Genomic DNA, 14,540 nt, shown 5'->3' on the forward strand with positions numbered 1-14,540 from the left:
TGGAGCTTCCCTGGGGCCACCGTCATGGCTCAGACAGTAAAGCATCTGCCTGCAATGCTGGAGACCCCGGTTCAATCCCTGAGTTGGGAAGATCCCCTGGAGAAGGAAATGGCAAACCACTCCAGTATTCTTGCCTGGAAAATTCCATGGACGGAGGAGCCTGGCGGGTTACAGTCCATGGGTTACAGAGAGTTAGACACAACTGAGCGAATTCATTTTAATTTGGAAAGCATTTTGTCTTAGAATGTAAAGTTGACATGGTGACCCTAAGGCTCAATTTTTATATTCCTAGGTAAAGAGAAATATTATACCTTGGTATGTAAAGAAAGGTATAAGAATGAAGTCCTGTTTGTACTAGCACCAAAATCTAGAGAAAACTAGTGGACATGAACTCAGAATGGATAATAAATTCTGACTGTTAATAATAAATGGAACCTTATATATTAGTGATGGCTCATCAGGTAAAGAATCCACCTGCTTTGCAGGAGACACAGGAGATGCAAGTTGGATCCCTGGCTTGAGAAGATCCCCTGGAGGAGGACATGGCAACCCACTCCAGGATTCTTGTCTGAAAAATCCCAGGGACAGAGGAACCTGGTGGGCTACAGTCCATGGGGTCACAAAGAGTCAGACACGACTGAGGGAATGAGCAGGCATGCACATATTAGCAAAAGTGAATTATATAAAATTATCTGCAAAAACAGAAATTATTATCACAGACATAAAAGTGAATAAAAATATGACACAGAAAAAGTATAGACAGAATGAATCCCTTAGATAAATTTCAAAGACATAAAACACTGATTAAAATATAATTTACAGATTCTTACACAAGTTAAAACTGAAAATGGAACGAAAGAGAGTAAATACTGGACATTGGGATTGTGTTTTCCAAAACCTGGTAGACAAAGAATGATAAAATCTGGAAAAATAACACAGGGACTTAAAAATTCTCAGAGAAAATCTGCATCCTAAGCTAACAGTTTCAGGCTGCTACTGCTGCTAAGTCGCTTCAGTCGTGTCCGACTCTTAGTGACCCCATAGACGGCAGCCCACCAGGCTCCCCGGTCTCTGGCATTCTCCAGGCAAGACTACTGGAGTGGGTTGCCTTTTCCTTCTCCAATGCATGAAAGTGAAAGTGAAGTCGCTCAGTCGTGTCCGATCTTCATGACCCCATGGACTGCAGCCTACCAGGTTCCTCCGTCCATGGGATTTTCCACGCAAGAGTACTGGAGTAGGGTGCCATCCTCTTCTCCGAACTCCTCTAATAGCAGGACCTAATCTTACACTTTTTAACCCTCCATAGCATCTACCACTTATCTACTACCTGTAGCTCTCTGGGTCAAACAGAATTAACAAGTAAGTAAATGAAGTCCACCACTCTTTCTGGTCATGATTATGCTGAATATCTAGCCAATAGAACTAGAAAGAAGGGTGAGGATGAGGAAAGGAGCGAATAAATGATTAAAGACAGATGGAAAATTGAGAAGAACCAAAGGAATCTAAAGAAGAATTGCATTATTAATAACAACAAATTTAATAAATTGACTGAATTTAACATAAACTTAAAAAGTCAGTTTATTTCCATATATTAGCAAGAAACAGTCAAAAATATGTTTTTTAAGGAGAGAGACCATTTACAAATTATAACAACATATAAAATACATTAAAAATCTATTAGGTAAATGATGACTTAATTCAGAAAAGTATCACATTTTAGGGAAAACATTTAAAAAACCTGAAACAAGTGAAGCTATACACCACGATCATGAATAAGCTAAACCAATAGAAAGAGTATTCCTGTTTTTGTACTATCATCTATGTATTCAATGCCACACTACTCAAAATCACAAAAGATATTCCCATGAAACTTGATGAAAGTCACTGAAATTTAGGCAAAGAGAGAAAATAGGGAAGATAATGTTACGATTACCAAGACAGGTAGAGAAAGAAAGATAAGAATCTAGAAAAATAACACGGAGATTTGGAAATTCTCAGTGAAAGTCTGTTTCCTAAATTGATTGTTCCAGGCAAGATCATTCATTTTGTGATTTCTCTAGATGTACTGCATGTTCATCACAAATATTTGCAGAGCTCAAAATTTGTTTTTTTAACATAAAGTAGCTGCTATACGATTTTGTAAATGCAATAGAAGCTGTGATTGACATATAGCAAAGTGTATCATTCATTGCCTAAGAGGGAAGGGAGGAGGGGAAAGGGCAAATTGACAAGTTAAAAAAGGAAATAAATCACTGATGTGAAATGACTTCTATTCTTTAAAGACTGATGAGAGAGAAGAATTGGGAAAAAAGAAAAATAAAGCAGTTTCAAATTCAAACTAGTTGTTTCACCAGCTTTCTCTGCCCTCCCAGCCTATGAAATGTTAAGAGACTCATGTACACAGGGGCTATAATGACCACGCCACAAGGAATTGCTGAAGGGGGATGAGCACCTTAGGGGAAAAGTCACCACCATGATTTCTCCCTGAGCAAGACGTATGCTTCAGCCTCCTGTGCTGTGCAGCTTTTTTTTCTTCTGAGGAGCAGGTATATCCCTGTTGTGAAGTTGTTGGATTCCAATCTCAGGACTTTCTCCTGTGTCTGCAAAATAAGCCTTTCTCCTGGACTTTCATTGCACTTACTGTCTCATTCCTTACAGGCTCCATGGATGAGGATGGAGCTCCTGATAACCTCCTCAGGGTGAGGTCATCCAGAGTCCAGGTCATCTGGTCAAAGGAAAAGGCCAGAAAGCAAAGATGGATTGTGTCCCCATAAGAGGACATATTAATGTTTACTGGTATCACAGGAAGCTGGAAGAGGCATTTGAGTTCTTGGTTTACTTTCAGAAGCAAGACATTGTGAAGGCACAGAAGTGTTCAAAGAGCGATTTTCAGCTGAGTGCCGCCAAAACTCACCCTGAGCCTGGAAATTAACTCCACCGAGGCAGCAGACTCGGCTCTGTACCTCTGTGCCAGCAGCCGATCCACAGTGCTGCGCGTCAGCTTTTCTTAGAGCACAAACTCACCGTGGACCCATCTCAGGAAATCAGTGGTGTTGTAGGAGGGTAGGAATTAACAGAAACCCACCTTGAAAGAGCATAAAGCAGAAGGAAAAATCTGTAAATGGCCACACAGGATGAGCCGAAGGGGAGGTGGAAAACAGCTGGTGGGAACACAAACCAAGGACGGGGCAGGAAGCTGTGAGGGGTCTCATTTCCCAGTTTGCAGGGTATCTGGCAAAGGAGAGACACAGGATGTGACCTTGATGGGTTCCTAATAATCTTTATTAAGATGTGTAATTTTGAGCTTTTCACCTGGCAAAACTGTGTCTTCAGAAATAAGGATAATCAAGGAGAGGCACCCTGATCACCTTGCTCAGCACATTAATTGATCCAGACCCAGGGACTCCTTAGGGGTTCATGGCTGCTTCTCTCAGCTGTCCCTGCCAGAGGAGCTGACCAAGAAACTCAGCAACTCCCTAGGTCCTGAATACTACAATTACACAAGCTTTAAAAGCAACAACTCTGCAATAAAATGCACCCAATTTGAGTATATGTTTCAACACTTTTTGAGGAGATTTTGCACCTGTATAGATAGCTGGCCGGAGAAGGCAATGGCACCCTACTCAAGTACTCTTGCCTGGAAAATCCCATGGAAGGAGGAGCCTGGTAGGCTGCAGACCATGGGGTTGCTAGGAGTCCGACATGACTGAGCAACTTCACTTTCACTTTTCACTTTCATGCACTGGAGAAGGAAATGGCAACCCACTCCAGTGTTCTTGCCTGGAGAATCCCAGGGATGGGGGAGCCTGGTGAGCTGCCTCTATGGGGTCGCACAGAGTCGGACACGACTGAAGCGACTTAGCAGCATTGATAGCTGAGATGACAATCAAGACACAGAATACTTCTCCCTCCCCTAAAAGTCCCTCCTTGATATTTTACTGAGGTCTTTTTAAGTTCTTTAAGCTTGGCTTCCTATTTTTTAATCATAACAACATAGCATCCAATCCCATCACTTCATGGCTAATAGATGAGGAAAAATTGGAAACAGTGAAAGACTTTATTTTCTTGGGCTCCCAAATCACTGCAGATGGTGACTGAAGGCATGAAATTAAAAGACGCTTGCTCCTTGGAAGAAAAGGTATGACAAACCTAGACAGTGTATTAAAAGCAGAGACATAACTTTGCTGACAAAGGTCCATATTGTTCAACTATGGTTTTTCAGTATTCATGTACAGATGTGAGTGGAACCACAAAGAAGTCTGAGAGCCAAAGAATTGATGCTTTTTACATGTGGTGCTGGAGAAAACTCTTGAGAGTCCTTTGGACAGCAAGGAAATCAAATCAATCAATCCTAAATGAAATCAACTCTGAATATTCATTGGAAGGACTAATACTGAAGCTGAAGCTCCAAGAGTTTGGTCATTTGATGTGAAAAGCTGACCCATTGGGCCATTGGGAAAGACCCTAATGCTGAGAAAGATTGAAGGCAGCAGGAGAAGGGGATGACAGAGGATGAGATGGTTGGATGGCATCACAGACTCAGTGGGCACGAGTTTGAGTAAACTCCAGGAGTTGGTGATGCACAGGGAGGCCTGCTTTGCTGCAGTCCATGGGTTCTCAAAGAGTTGGACATGACTCAGTGACTGAACTGAACTGAACTGATGCTAACTCATTAAACTGTACATTAAATATGTGCAGTTTTGGTACATGAATGATAGCTCAATGAAGCTGTTAAAAATAATTATAAAGTAAGTAAATCTAGGGCTTCCCTGATAGCTCAGTTGGTAAATAATCCCCTTCAATGCAGGAGACCCCGGTTCGATACCTGGGTTGGGAAGATCCGCTGGAGAAGGGATAGGCTACCCACTCCAGTATTCTTGGACTACCCTTGTGGCTCAGTTGGTAAGAATATGCCTGCAATGTGGGAGACCTGGGTTCAAACTCTGGGTTGGGAGGAAGCTGTTAAAAATAAATAAAAGGCAAGTAAATGTAATTCAAGCCAAAAGGGCTGCTTAGAACAGTGCGTGTATGCTTGCTCAGACGTGTCCAACTCTTTGCAACACCATGGACTGTAGTCCACCAGGCTCTTCTGTCCGTGGGATTTTCCAGGCAAGAATACTGGAGTGGGTTGCCATTTCCTTCTCCAGTTCATGAAAGTGAAAAGTGAAAGTAAAGTTGCTCAGTCATGTCCGACTCTTTGCGACCCCAGGGACTGTAGCCTACCGGGCACCTCCATCCATGGGATATTCCAGGCAAGAGTACTAGAGTGGGTTGCCATTGCCTTTTCCAGATAAGAGTGCAAAGGCCATTAAACTAGAACAGTATTCTTTCTAATGAACGGTGCTAGGAAAACTGGATATCCATGTACAAAAGAATACAGTTGCATACCTTCCTCATACCGTATACAAAAATTCACTCAAATGTATCAAAGAGGTAAGTATAAGATCTGAGATTATTCTTAGAAGGAAACAAAGGTGTAAATCTTCATGTTGATGGAATAGGCAATGATTTAGCTATCACACCAAAAGCACAGGCAGCTAAGAAAAGCTAGGTAGGCTGGAATTCTTTGAACTGAAAAAAAAGAAAAAAGTTTGTGCTTCAAAGAGCACTCTCTAGAGAGGTAAAGGTAACCTCCAAAATTAGAAAACTGATGTATTATTTTATTAATAAAAATTAATTTATTAATAATTGTAATAATACTAATAACATTATTAATGTTGATAATATTAATGATTAATTTATTGATAAAAGATGATTTATTAATCATATATCTATGAGATATATATTTAAAGCTTATATATATATTTAAAAAAGTTTACAACTCAACAATAAAATGACAAATAATCCAACTTTAAAATAAGCAAAAGATCTAAATACACATCTTCAAAGAAGTAATGTAAGTGGCCAACAAATGTAGCATATAGTATCATTAATCATTAAAGAAATGAAATTAAAATCACAGTAAGATGCCATCTCACATCCACTTGGCATGATGAAAATGACAGACAACAACAAATTTGGGGGCAGCTGGGGAGGAATTGGGAGCCTCATGCATTGCTGGTGGGAATGGAAAATGGTACAGCCACTGTGTAAAATGTATGGGCAGTTCTTCAAAAGTTAAAGTGGAATTACCATATAACCTACCAATTTCAACTGAAAGCGTGTGTCCACACAAAAACTTTCACGTGTGTGTTCAGGCAGCATTATCTGTAATAGCCAAAAAAGTGAAGAGATAACTCATTTTCCTACTGCCCTAGCAGCCTGAGGATTCCTGGATCTGACAGCATCCTGAAAGAGTCCCTTCAGGCTAGACGTGTGTATTCAGAGATGGGCATTTTTGTCAATAGCATTAGTGAACAATTTGGAGTGTTTTCAGGAGAAATGACTGAGCGGATTCTAAGTGGTGATGGCAGCTAAGTTCTGATTGAAGCACATAATTAGGTAAGCCTATGACAATAAGAGAGACCCTTTGAAGAAGGCCTTAGGACCCTGCTATGATAAAAGAAGGTCTTGAGCCATAGTTATTTGGACACTAAAAGTTACTATGATCTTATTTATTATTTGAGGCCTGAGCATCCTAGATGTACAAGGTACATCTCCTCCAGGGAGCCTGTGGGTTCTAAAAGGGAGGGATGCTGTCTAATTCCTTCTTTGCATCTACTTTCATATAATTATCTACTGTCACAGGGTAGGAAAGGACAAAAGAATGGAAGGAAGGAAGATCCCTCACACACAGGTATTCCAATTGTGATTAAAGAGAATAATACAAATAAATAGCAATGAGACAAAAGGTTTGAGAGGGAGAGTTTATGGTTTTTCTAGTGACAGTTCTTTGTATTACTTACATCAAAAAAATCAAGTAGGATATAACAGAGAAGAAAATGGATTATGAACCATTAACTAAGGTTCTCTCAAGATGCTTGAAGCCTTGCTTAGCTGAGGTGGAGGAAAGAAACGGAGTCAAATCCTATTCTATCTCTATTGTTTTTTGGCAGAAATTCTGGTCTCCACTTCCCTGCCTCTCAACAAATGTACCTAAATATCACATGTGGTCATTCCCTGGTAATGGAATGGTAATGGAAAATGGAAAGATGATACAAGCCAATGAAAGAAAATGGAGGAATTAAAAATAAAAAGTGTGCAGAAGTGGCACAAACTGTTTCAGAAGCTAAGGCTTGATAATGAAGCTACTCACCTCTCAACACTATGTCCATAATGAAATATTCTAAACCAGGTTGTGTGCATAATTCGGAGGGGAAAAAGACTAATCTTGAACCTCAGTTCCATTTAAGTGAGGTACAAGATTAACTCTGGAGACAATGGGATGCACTGGAAATGGTGACCTCACAGGAAGACCCGCCTCATAGAAGCCAGCTTTGAGCTCTAGCTCCCCAAGCTGATGCACTAAATATACTTCCTGGTCCTGCCTGCAGGCTCCCCTTCATGCCCAACCCTGCCATGGGCACCAGCCTGCTCAGCTGAGGGGTCATCTGCTCCTGGTGGCAGTGAGTTTTGAGCTAACAGATCAGTATCACTGGACTTTATCTGTGGGTCAATAGCTGTGTTAAGAATATGCCCTGGACCTCCATGTTGCTCAGAGATGTTTTAAAAGGTATTGACATTCATACCAATGCAACTAATTGCATTTTGGAGTACAAAGCAAAATTCCTATGAACTTTTAAATGAGTGCAGGAGACTTCAAACATTTCTGAGCTCCCCTTGCCTTGCTTCACTGGAAGGCACTCACGTCCCCTTCTATTAAAACTCCGTCTCATGCAGTCCCTTCTGCTCTGAGGTCCCATGAATGTTGGCATCACCAGGAACCCAAGACACCTTGTCAGGGGTGAAGAACAGGAGGTAACACTGAGATGCAGCCCAGTGAAAGGACACAGTTAAGTGTACTATCAGCAGCTCCTGGAGGAAGATCTGAAATTCATGATTTACCTTGAGGAAACAAAAAATCACAGATGAGTCAGGAATGCCACTGGAGCGCTTTTCTGCTGAATTACCCAAAGAGGGACTCGGTGCCTTGAAGATACAGTTGGTGGAGCTGGAAGACTCTCCAGTGTGTTTCTGTGCCAGTTCCTAATCCATATCAATGCAGTCATGTCCTTCCACTGCACAAACATTCTCCAGGCCCATCCCAGAAACAGCCGTGGGCTGGGGAAGCCGACATGTCTGATTAGTGAAATTGGCTACAAAGCCTTCCAAGGGATGAAGATGGAGACAGGAGAGGGCTGGAACACGCCAACTGAGGCTCAGGGACGAAGACTCTGTTACCCCAAAACGGGAACATAATTTAGAACAACATCATTTGTCATGGGAAATATGCATCCTGATGCTTCTCTTTACTTCATACTCTACTTCGAGTTCTCTGCTGCATGCTTTAAATAAGGGTTTTATTTTATCACCAAGACAAGGAAAGGCACTATTTCTTCATTTTCAACTTAGGAAAATATGGTTTCAGGAGTTCACTTTTTCTTTCTCAAGCTCAAAAAAATGGGAGGTGGGCTGTGGGGAAACAGAGAGAGAAAACACAGGTGTGTTTGGCCAAAAGGGTTGTGCTCTTTATACCAACATATGTTGCCTCTTATTCTTTCTGGAACGTTCCCTGCCTAGTACTTGCACAGGTAGGTATGGATGCCAGGATTAGAAATTCTTCAAACGTCTATGGTACATCCCAGAGATGGTGGGAATAGAGTTGGATAAACTGGTCTGGAATTTAGGAGATGGGTCTGATCCTGAAATATTCATTAGAAACACATCACCTCAGATTTTAATCTCAGTGAATTTTTATTTGTTTTTTTATTCTCATCAAACAAAAAATGTTGGACACCTACAGAACACCGTTTTGTTATCATTTTCTTTGATGAAACAATTGCAGAAAATCAAAAAGCGGATGAACCAACAAGGACCTACTGTACAACACAGGCAACTCTGCTCAGGGCTATGTGGCAGCCTGGATGGGAGGGGAGTTTGGGGGAGAATGGATACAAGTATATGTATGGCTGAGTCCCTTTGAAAACATCAAAACATGGTTAATCAGCTATCAGATCAGATCAGATCAGTCACTCAGTCGTGTCCGACTCTTTGCAACCCCATGAATTCCAGCACGCCAGGCCTCCTTGTCCATCACCAACTCCCGGAGTTCACTGAGACTCACGTCCATCGAGTCTGTGATGCCATCCAGCCATCTCATCCTCTGTCGTCCCCTTCTCCTCCTGCCCCCAATCCCTCCCAGCATCAGAGTCTTTTCCAATGAGTCAACTCTTCCCATGAGGTGGCCAAAGTACTGGAGTTTCAGCTTTAGCATCATTCCTTCCAAAGAGATCCCAGGGCTGATCTCCTGCAGAATGGACTGGTTGGATTTCCTTGCAGTCCAAGGGACTCTCAAGAGTCTTCTCCAACACCACAGTTCAAAAGCATCAATTCTTCGGCGCTCAGCCTTCTTCACAGTCCAACTCTCACATCCATACATGACCACAGGAAAAACCATAGCCTTGACTAGACGAACCTAATCAGCAATACTCCATTGCAAAATAAAAAGTTAAAAAAAATAAACTCTGTGCTCTTGTGTGACCAGATCATCTACTGTGCTCCCATTGTGATCAAACCTTTCTTACTGCAAGGAGGAAGGTGGGCCAATCACAGTAAGGCTCTGGCCTGGAAATGTGGGGTGGCGCCCACTAGGGCCAGGCAAAATGCAGAGTTTGGGGGAGGGAGGCATAAGGGAGGTGCAAGTGACTCAGATCTCTGTCCTCAGTCGCCTCATATGCCAGATTAGGGAGCCCCTCTTGGATATCTACAGGATCCTGTCCAACTCTCCTTTCTGGGCTTCTGATAGATTCCACACATTCAACCAAGGAGAGACCCATAACTAAGTTGCTTTCTTCATCGGTCTGTGCTGGGGGCTACGAGGAGACCCCCTTCCCACTATGGGCAACCAGGTGATCTGCTGTGTGGCCCTTTGTCTCTTTGGAGCAGGTGAGTCCCGGGTTCAGAGAGCAGATTCCCATCCTAAAGACTCTCAGCTCCAGAGCTAAGCCTTTCCCTCACGGCAGCAGCATTGGCTGCCGTCTTGGGCCTTGTTTCCCGAGTTGTTCCCTTTCTTCCATAGGCACTGTGGCTGGTGGGGTCACTCAGACCCCTAAATACCTGCTCAAAAAGGAAGGCGGAGCTGTGACCCTGGAATGTGAACAGGATTTTGATTACGACTCAATGTACTGGTACCAACAGGACCCAGGTTTAGGACTGAGGTTGATCTTCTTCTCCCGAGTTGTAAACAATGTTCAGAAAGAAGACATAGCTAAAGGCTACAGCGCCTCTCGTGAAAAGAAGCCTTTCTTTCCTCTTACCGTGACATCAGCACAGAAGAACCAGACGGCTCTGTATCTCTGTGCTGCTAGTAGAGACACAGTGACTCAAAGCCACCTCCTCTCTGCACACAAATGAGTCCTGCTTCCCACCAGGTGGCGGGGCTTTTCTGTGTTCAGTACCCTTGGAAGTCAGCTTCTTCCTCCTGAACCAAGCACCCAAAGCAGCTGCTGCAGCAACACATGTCATGGAATGGCACAATCATGATTCAGCAATCCCCTGGGTTGATTCTTAAAAATCACACCTATCTACATTAGGGGGCTTCCCAGGTAGCACAGCAGTAAAGAATCTGCCTGCCAATGCAGGAAATACAAAAGATGTGGGTTTGATCCCTGGGTCAGGAAGATCCCCTAAAGAAGGAAATAGCAACCCACTCCAGTATCTTGCCTAGACAATCCCATGCACAGAAGAGCCTGGCGGGCTCCAGTCCATGGTGTTGCAAAGAGCCAGATATGACTTAGCGACTAAATCACCTACGGAAAGGAAACAGGTTTCCTCCTTCCAGTGGAAGAATTTATGACAAAAAAAAAGCAGATTTTAAAACATCACTTGATTTCAAAACATCCACTGTAAAACTATGGAACTCTTTATTATTTCATGGTGGTCCTAGTACTAAAAAGAACTCTTTGTGAAATTTCATAATGGCCCCTATTCCCATGGCCAAGTTGTAAGAAAGTGACTGTATGAACGTCAAAAAAGTATAACTCAATGTTTTCTTAGTGTTAAGAAGCCATTGCATCAATTACCTTGGAAGAACAATTTCTAGAAGAATACAATAAAATAACTATAATGTTTCTTGGACACCATATACATAGTTTGAAAAAATAATGAGTAAATTAGACAAGTCAGAAAACCAGTTTAATTGTATAAAAACTTAAATAGTGCAGAATTCTGAGGAAGTAGAAAGGGATATGTGAGAAAAACCTACTGTCGTGGCAGCTCTATTCCTGGTGACCTCAAGCTGGAAACACCCAAATGACCATCAGCAACACGGCAAACAAATAGCTACCCTTAGGAATGGAATCAAATCTAGCAGAAAAGCAAATGTTATTTGTGAAATCATGGATGGATCTCATGAATGTATGGATCTCTTCGTGAAAAATAAGCCAGAGCACAGACTGTACAAAGTTAAGACAGCAGCTACATTCTGAGGGCATTTTTAATTCACTTGTAGAGAAGCATGAGGGAGGCTTCTGGGTTATGAAAATGTCCTCTATCTTGATCTGGGTCGCAGTTATATAGATGCACTCATTCGTGAAATTTCACTATGCTGTACACTCAAGGTTTGTGTAATGTATTATATGTGGATTTTATATCTCATTTTAAAAGCTTAGAAAAACAACAGTAACAACAGCCACCTCAAAATGTAGTGACTTTAACATATATTATCTCTCATGGTTCTGTGGGCTGAGTGGGCCTGGCTGGGCAGTCCCCATTTGGGGCCGCTCATGTGACTCCATGGACGTGAGTCTGAGTGAACTCCGGGAGTTGGTGATGGACAGGGAGGCCTGGCGTGCTGTGATTCATGGCGTCACAAAGACTCGGAAACGACTGAGCGACTGAACTGAACTGAACTGAGGCGGTCATGGTCAGATGGTCCCTGAGGCGGGAGACGCCTGAGGCTCCAGTCGCCTGCACATCCAAGATGGCGTCTTTCCGCACGTGGCTGACCCCTGCCCTGGGGTGCCTGGGCAGCTGTGCACCAGCCTAGCACGTCTGTCTTTCTACCCTCAGCCCCTCAATGTGGCTAGGTGGGTTTCCTTGCAGAATGGTGGCCTCGGGGTAGTGAAAATGATTATCTCGTGGCTGGCTTCCCCTAGAGTGAGCATTCAAGAGACCCTGGAGGGATCTATCACGTTACTTGTGACCCAGCTTCAAAAATCATAGCCTCACTTCTACCGCATTCAGATTATTATAAAGAGATGTGTGTTTATATGATACATAGATATGTTTAGTATTCAGTCCATTATATGAGGGGACTAGCATAAGATACTCATGAAATAAATACTTCATTGACAAGATGAGGACGTGTTTTTTTTTCAGTGTGAAGAAGCATTGAGCTTCTAGCCTGATAGTCCTTATGTTCATCTATGGTCCTAGTGATTAATAAGCATGAGTTGTCTTGATTACTTTGAGGATACGTTACAGAAGTAAAGAATTAACAATGTCATTTACCACACAAATATAGCCATTTCCTTACATAAGACTAGGAAACTACTATCATTTCAATGATCTAGGCCTCAGTTTCTGTCCTATAACATTGAGAGTTGGGTTAGAATATCTCTGAGTTCTTCCAGCAATGTTTGAATGGTTCTTTTATGGAAAAGGGCTTCCCTGACACCTCAGACAGTAAAGAATTTGCCTGCAATGCAGGAGATCCAGGTTCACTCCCTGGGTTGGGAAGATCCCCTGGAGAAGGGCATGGCTATCCACTCCAGTATTCTTGCCTGGAGAATCCTATGGACAGAGGCGCCTGATGGGCTATAGTTCCAGAGGTCACAAAGAGTTGGACATGACTGAGTGACTTTCACTTTCACTTGATTGAAAGAGGGGCGGATCCTGCATCAGTGATAATGATGACCACCAGGGGGCAGACTGGAGCATCCTTAGAATTATGCAGACACTCAGCCCTCCTTCTAGGGGTGGAGAAAGAAAGGGCAAGGTCATATCTTTCTGCTGAGAGGTGTGGTGTGAGGCCAGTTCCTGAAGATGCTGGTGCTTCTGCTGCTTCTGGGACCCAGTACGAGCCTTATTAGCTAAGTAGCTTGGTCAAGTGTGTGTGTGTGTGTGTTGGCATGTGTGAAGTGATAGTCAGGGATTGTGGACTTTTACAATTTTTGAAGTTTTTTTGGCTGTTTGGTTTGTGGGATCTTAGTTCCCCCACCAGGCATTGAACCTGGTCCCTGGCAGTGAGAACACTGAATCCTAACCACTGGACCACCAGGGAATTCCTTAAGACTGTGGATTTTTTTACACTGAACAAAATGAGAGGGAACATTCCATCCTATTTGGAGGCGTAAAGGGTAAGGTGAGGAGCCACCAGTCAGGAGAGATGGGGGATGAGAAGCCTAAGAATTAGGACAGGATGATTTCACAAAACAAACAGGATTCCCTTGGAGCCAGGAAAAAGGTGAGCGAGTGAGCCAGGCTGTGGTTTTCCGCCTATGGTCATGTCTTCCTGTCCTGCTGGGCTCTCATCTCCTTGATCTCTGTCTCAGCAGGTTCTGGGCTTGGCGCTCTCGTCTCTCAGCAGCCCCACAGGGCTTTCAGTAAGAGTGGAGCCTCTGTGACCATCGAGTGCCGTGCAGTGGATTTTCAAGCCTCAAGTATGTTCTGGTACCGTCAGTTCCCGAAACGAGGCCTCGTGCTGATGGCAACTTCTAATGTGGGCACTAATGCCACATACGAACAAGGTTATACCAAGGACAAGTTTCCCATCAGTCATCCAGACCTAACATTTTCATCTCTGATGGTGACAAATGTGGATCCTGGAGACAGCGGCCTCTACTTCTGTGGTGCTAGAGACACAGCGCTGGGCCGAGATCAGAGACCCAGACAAGAATCCTGGTAGCAACCCCCTTCCCACCCCACTGAACCATGGGGCCCTGTGGAAGGAGGTGTGGAGAGAGAAAAGCCACAGCCTCTCTGACTGAGTCATCTGTGGTTGTGTGTGTAGAGAGAGAAAGGGAGAGAAAAATATCTGATTAGAGAGTGGGGGGAAGGTATGGTGCTTGAGAACTAGCCATATGGGAATGGAGCTAGGCCTATAAATGGCCAACCAACCTGGAAAGTTCCCTGGGCTGAAAAGTATAAAATCTGGATTTTTTTTTCCGATTCTCCCTTATGATAATCATAATTTCTTAGATAAATTGACACATAATCCTATAGGTAGATCCCAAAATGCTTCTATAAAGCAATGAATACTTCTATAATGGGTTTCCCTGGTGGCTCAGACAGTAAGGAATCCATCTGCAATACACGAGACGGAAGTTTGATCTATCACTGGGTTGAGAAGTTCCCCTGGACAAGGGAATGGCAACCCAATCCAGTATCTCGCCTGGAAAATTCCATGGACAGAGGAGCCTGGCAGGCTATAGTCCAAGGGATCACAAAGAGTCAGACATGACTGAGTGACTAACACTTTTATAATAAACACTGGAGTTTTT

At 43.1% G+C, this 14,540-nt stretch overlaps 2 gene segments (V, D, J or C); both read left to right on the top strand.

Moving 5' to 3' along the window:
• Positions 1–9,887: 9,887 nt before the first annotated feature.
• LOC133246555 (T cell receptor beta variable 19-like) lies at positions 9,888–10,452 on the top strand. The segment is given in 2 exon segments: positions 9,888–9,984; positions 10,118–10,452. Coding segments are annotated over 2 exon segments (384 nt in total).
• Positions 10,453–13,044: 2,592 nt separating this feature from the next.
• Positions 13,045–13,945, top strand: LOC133246925 (T cell receptor beta variable 20-1-like). The segment is given in 2 exon segments: positions 13,045–13,114; positions 13,593–13,945. Coding segments are annotated over 2 exon segments (384 nt in total).
• Positions 13,946–14,540: the final 595 nt, after the last annotated feature.

This window comes from Bos javanicus, chromosome 4 (genome assembly GCF_032452875.1).
Source record: "Bos javanicus breed banteng chromosome 4, ARS-OSU_banteng_1.0, whole genome shotgun sequence".
Taxonomy (NCBI): domain Eukaryota; kingdom Metazoa; phylum Chordata; class Mammalia; order Artiodactyla; family Bovidae; genus Bos; species Bos javanicus.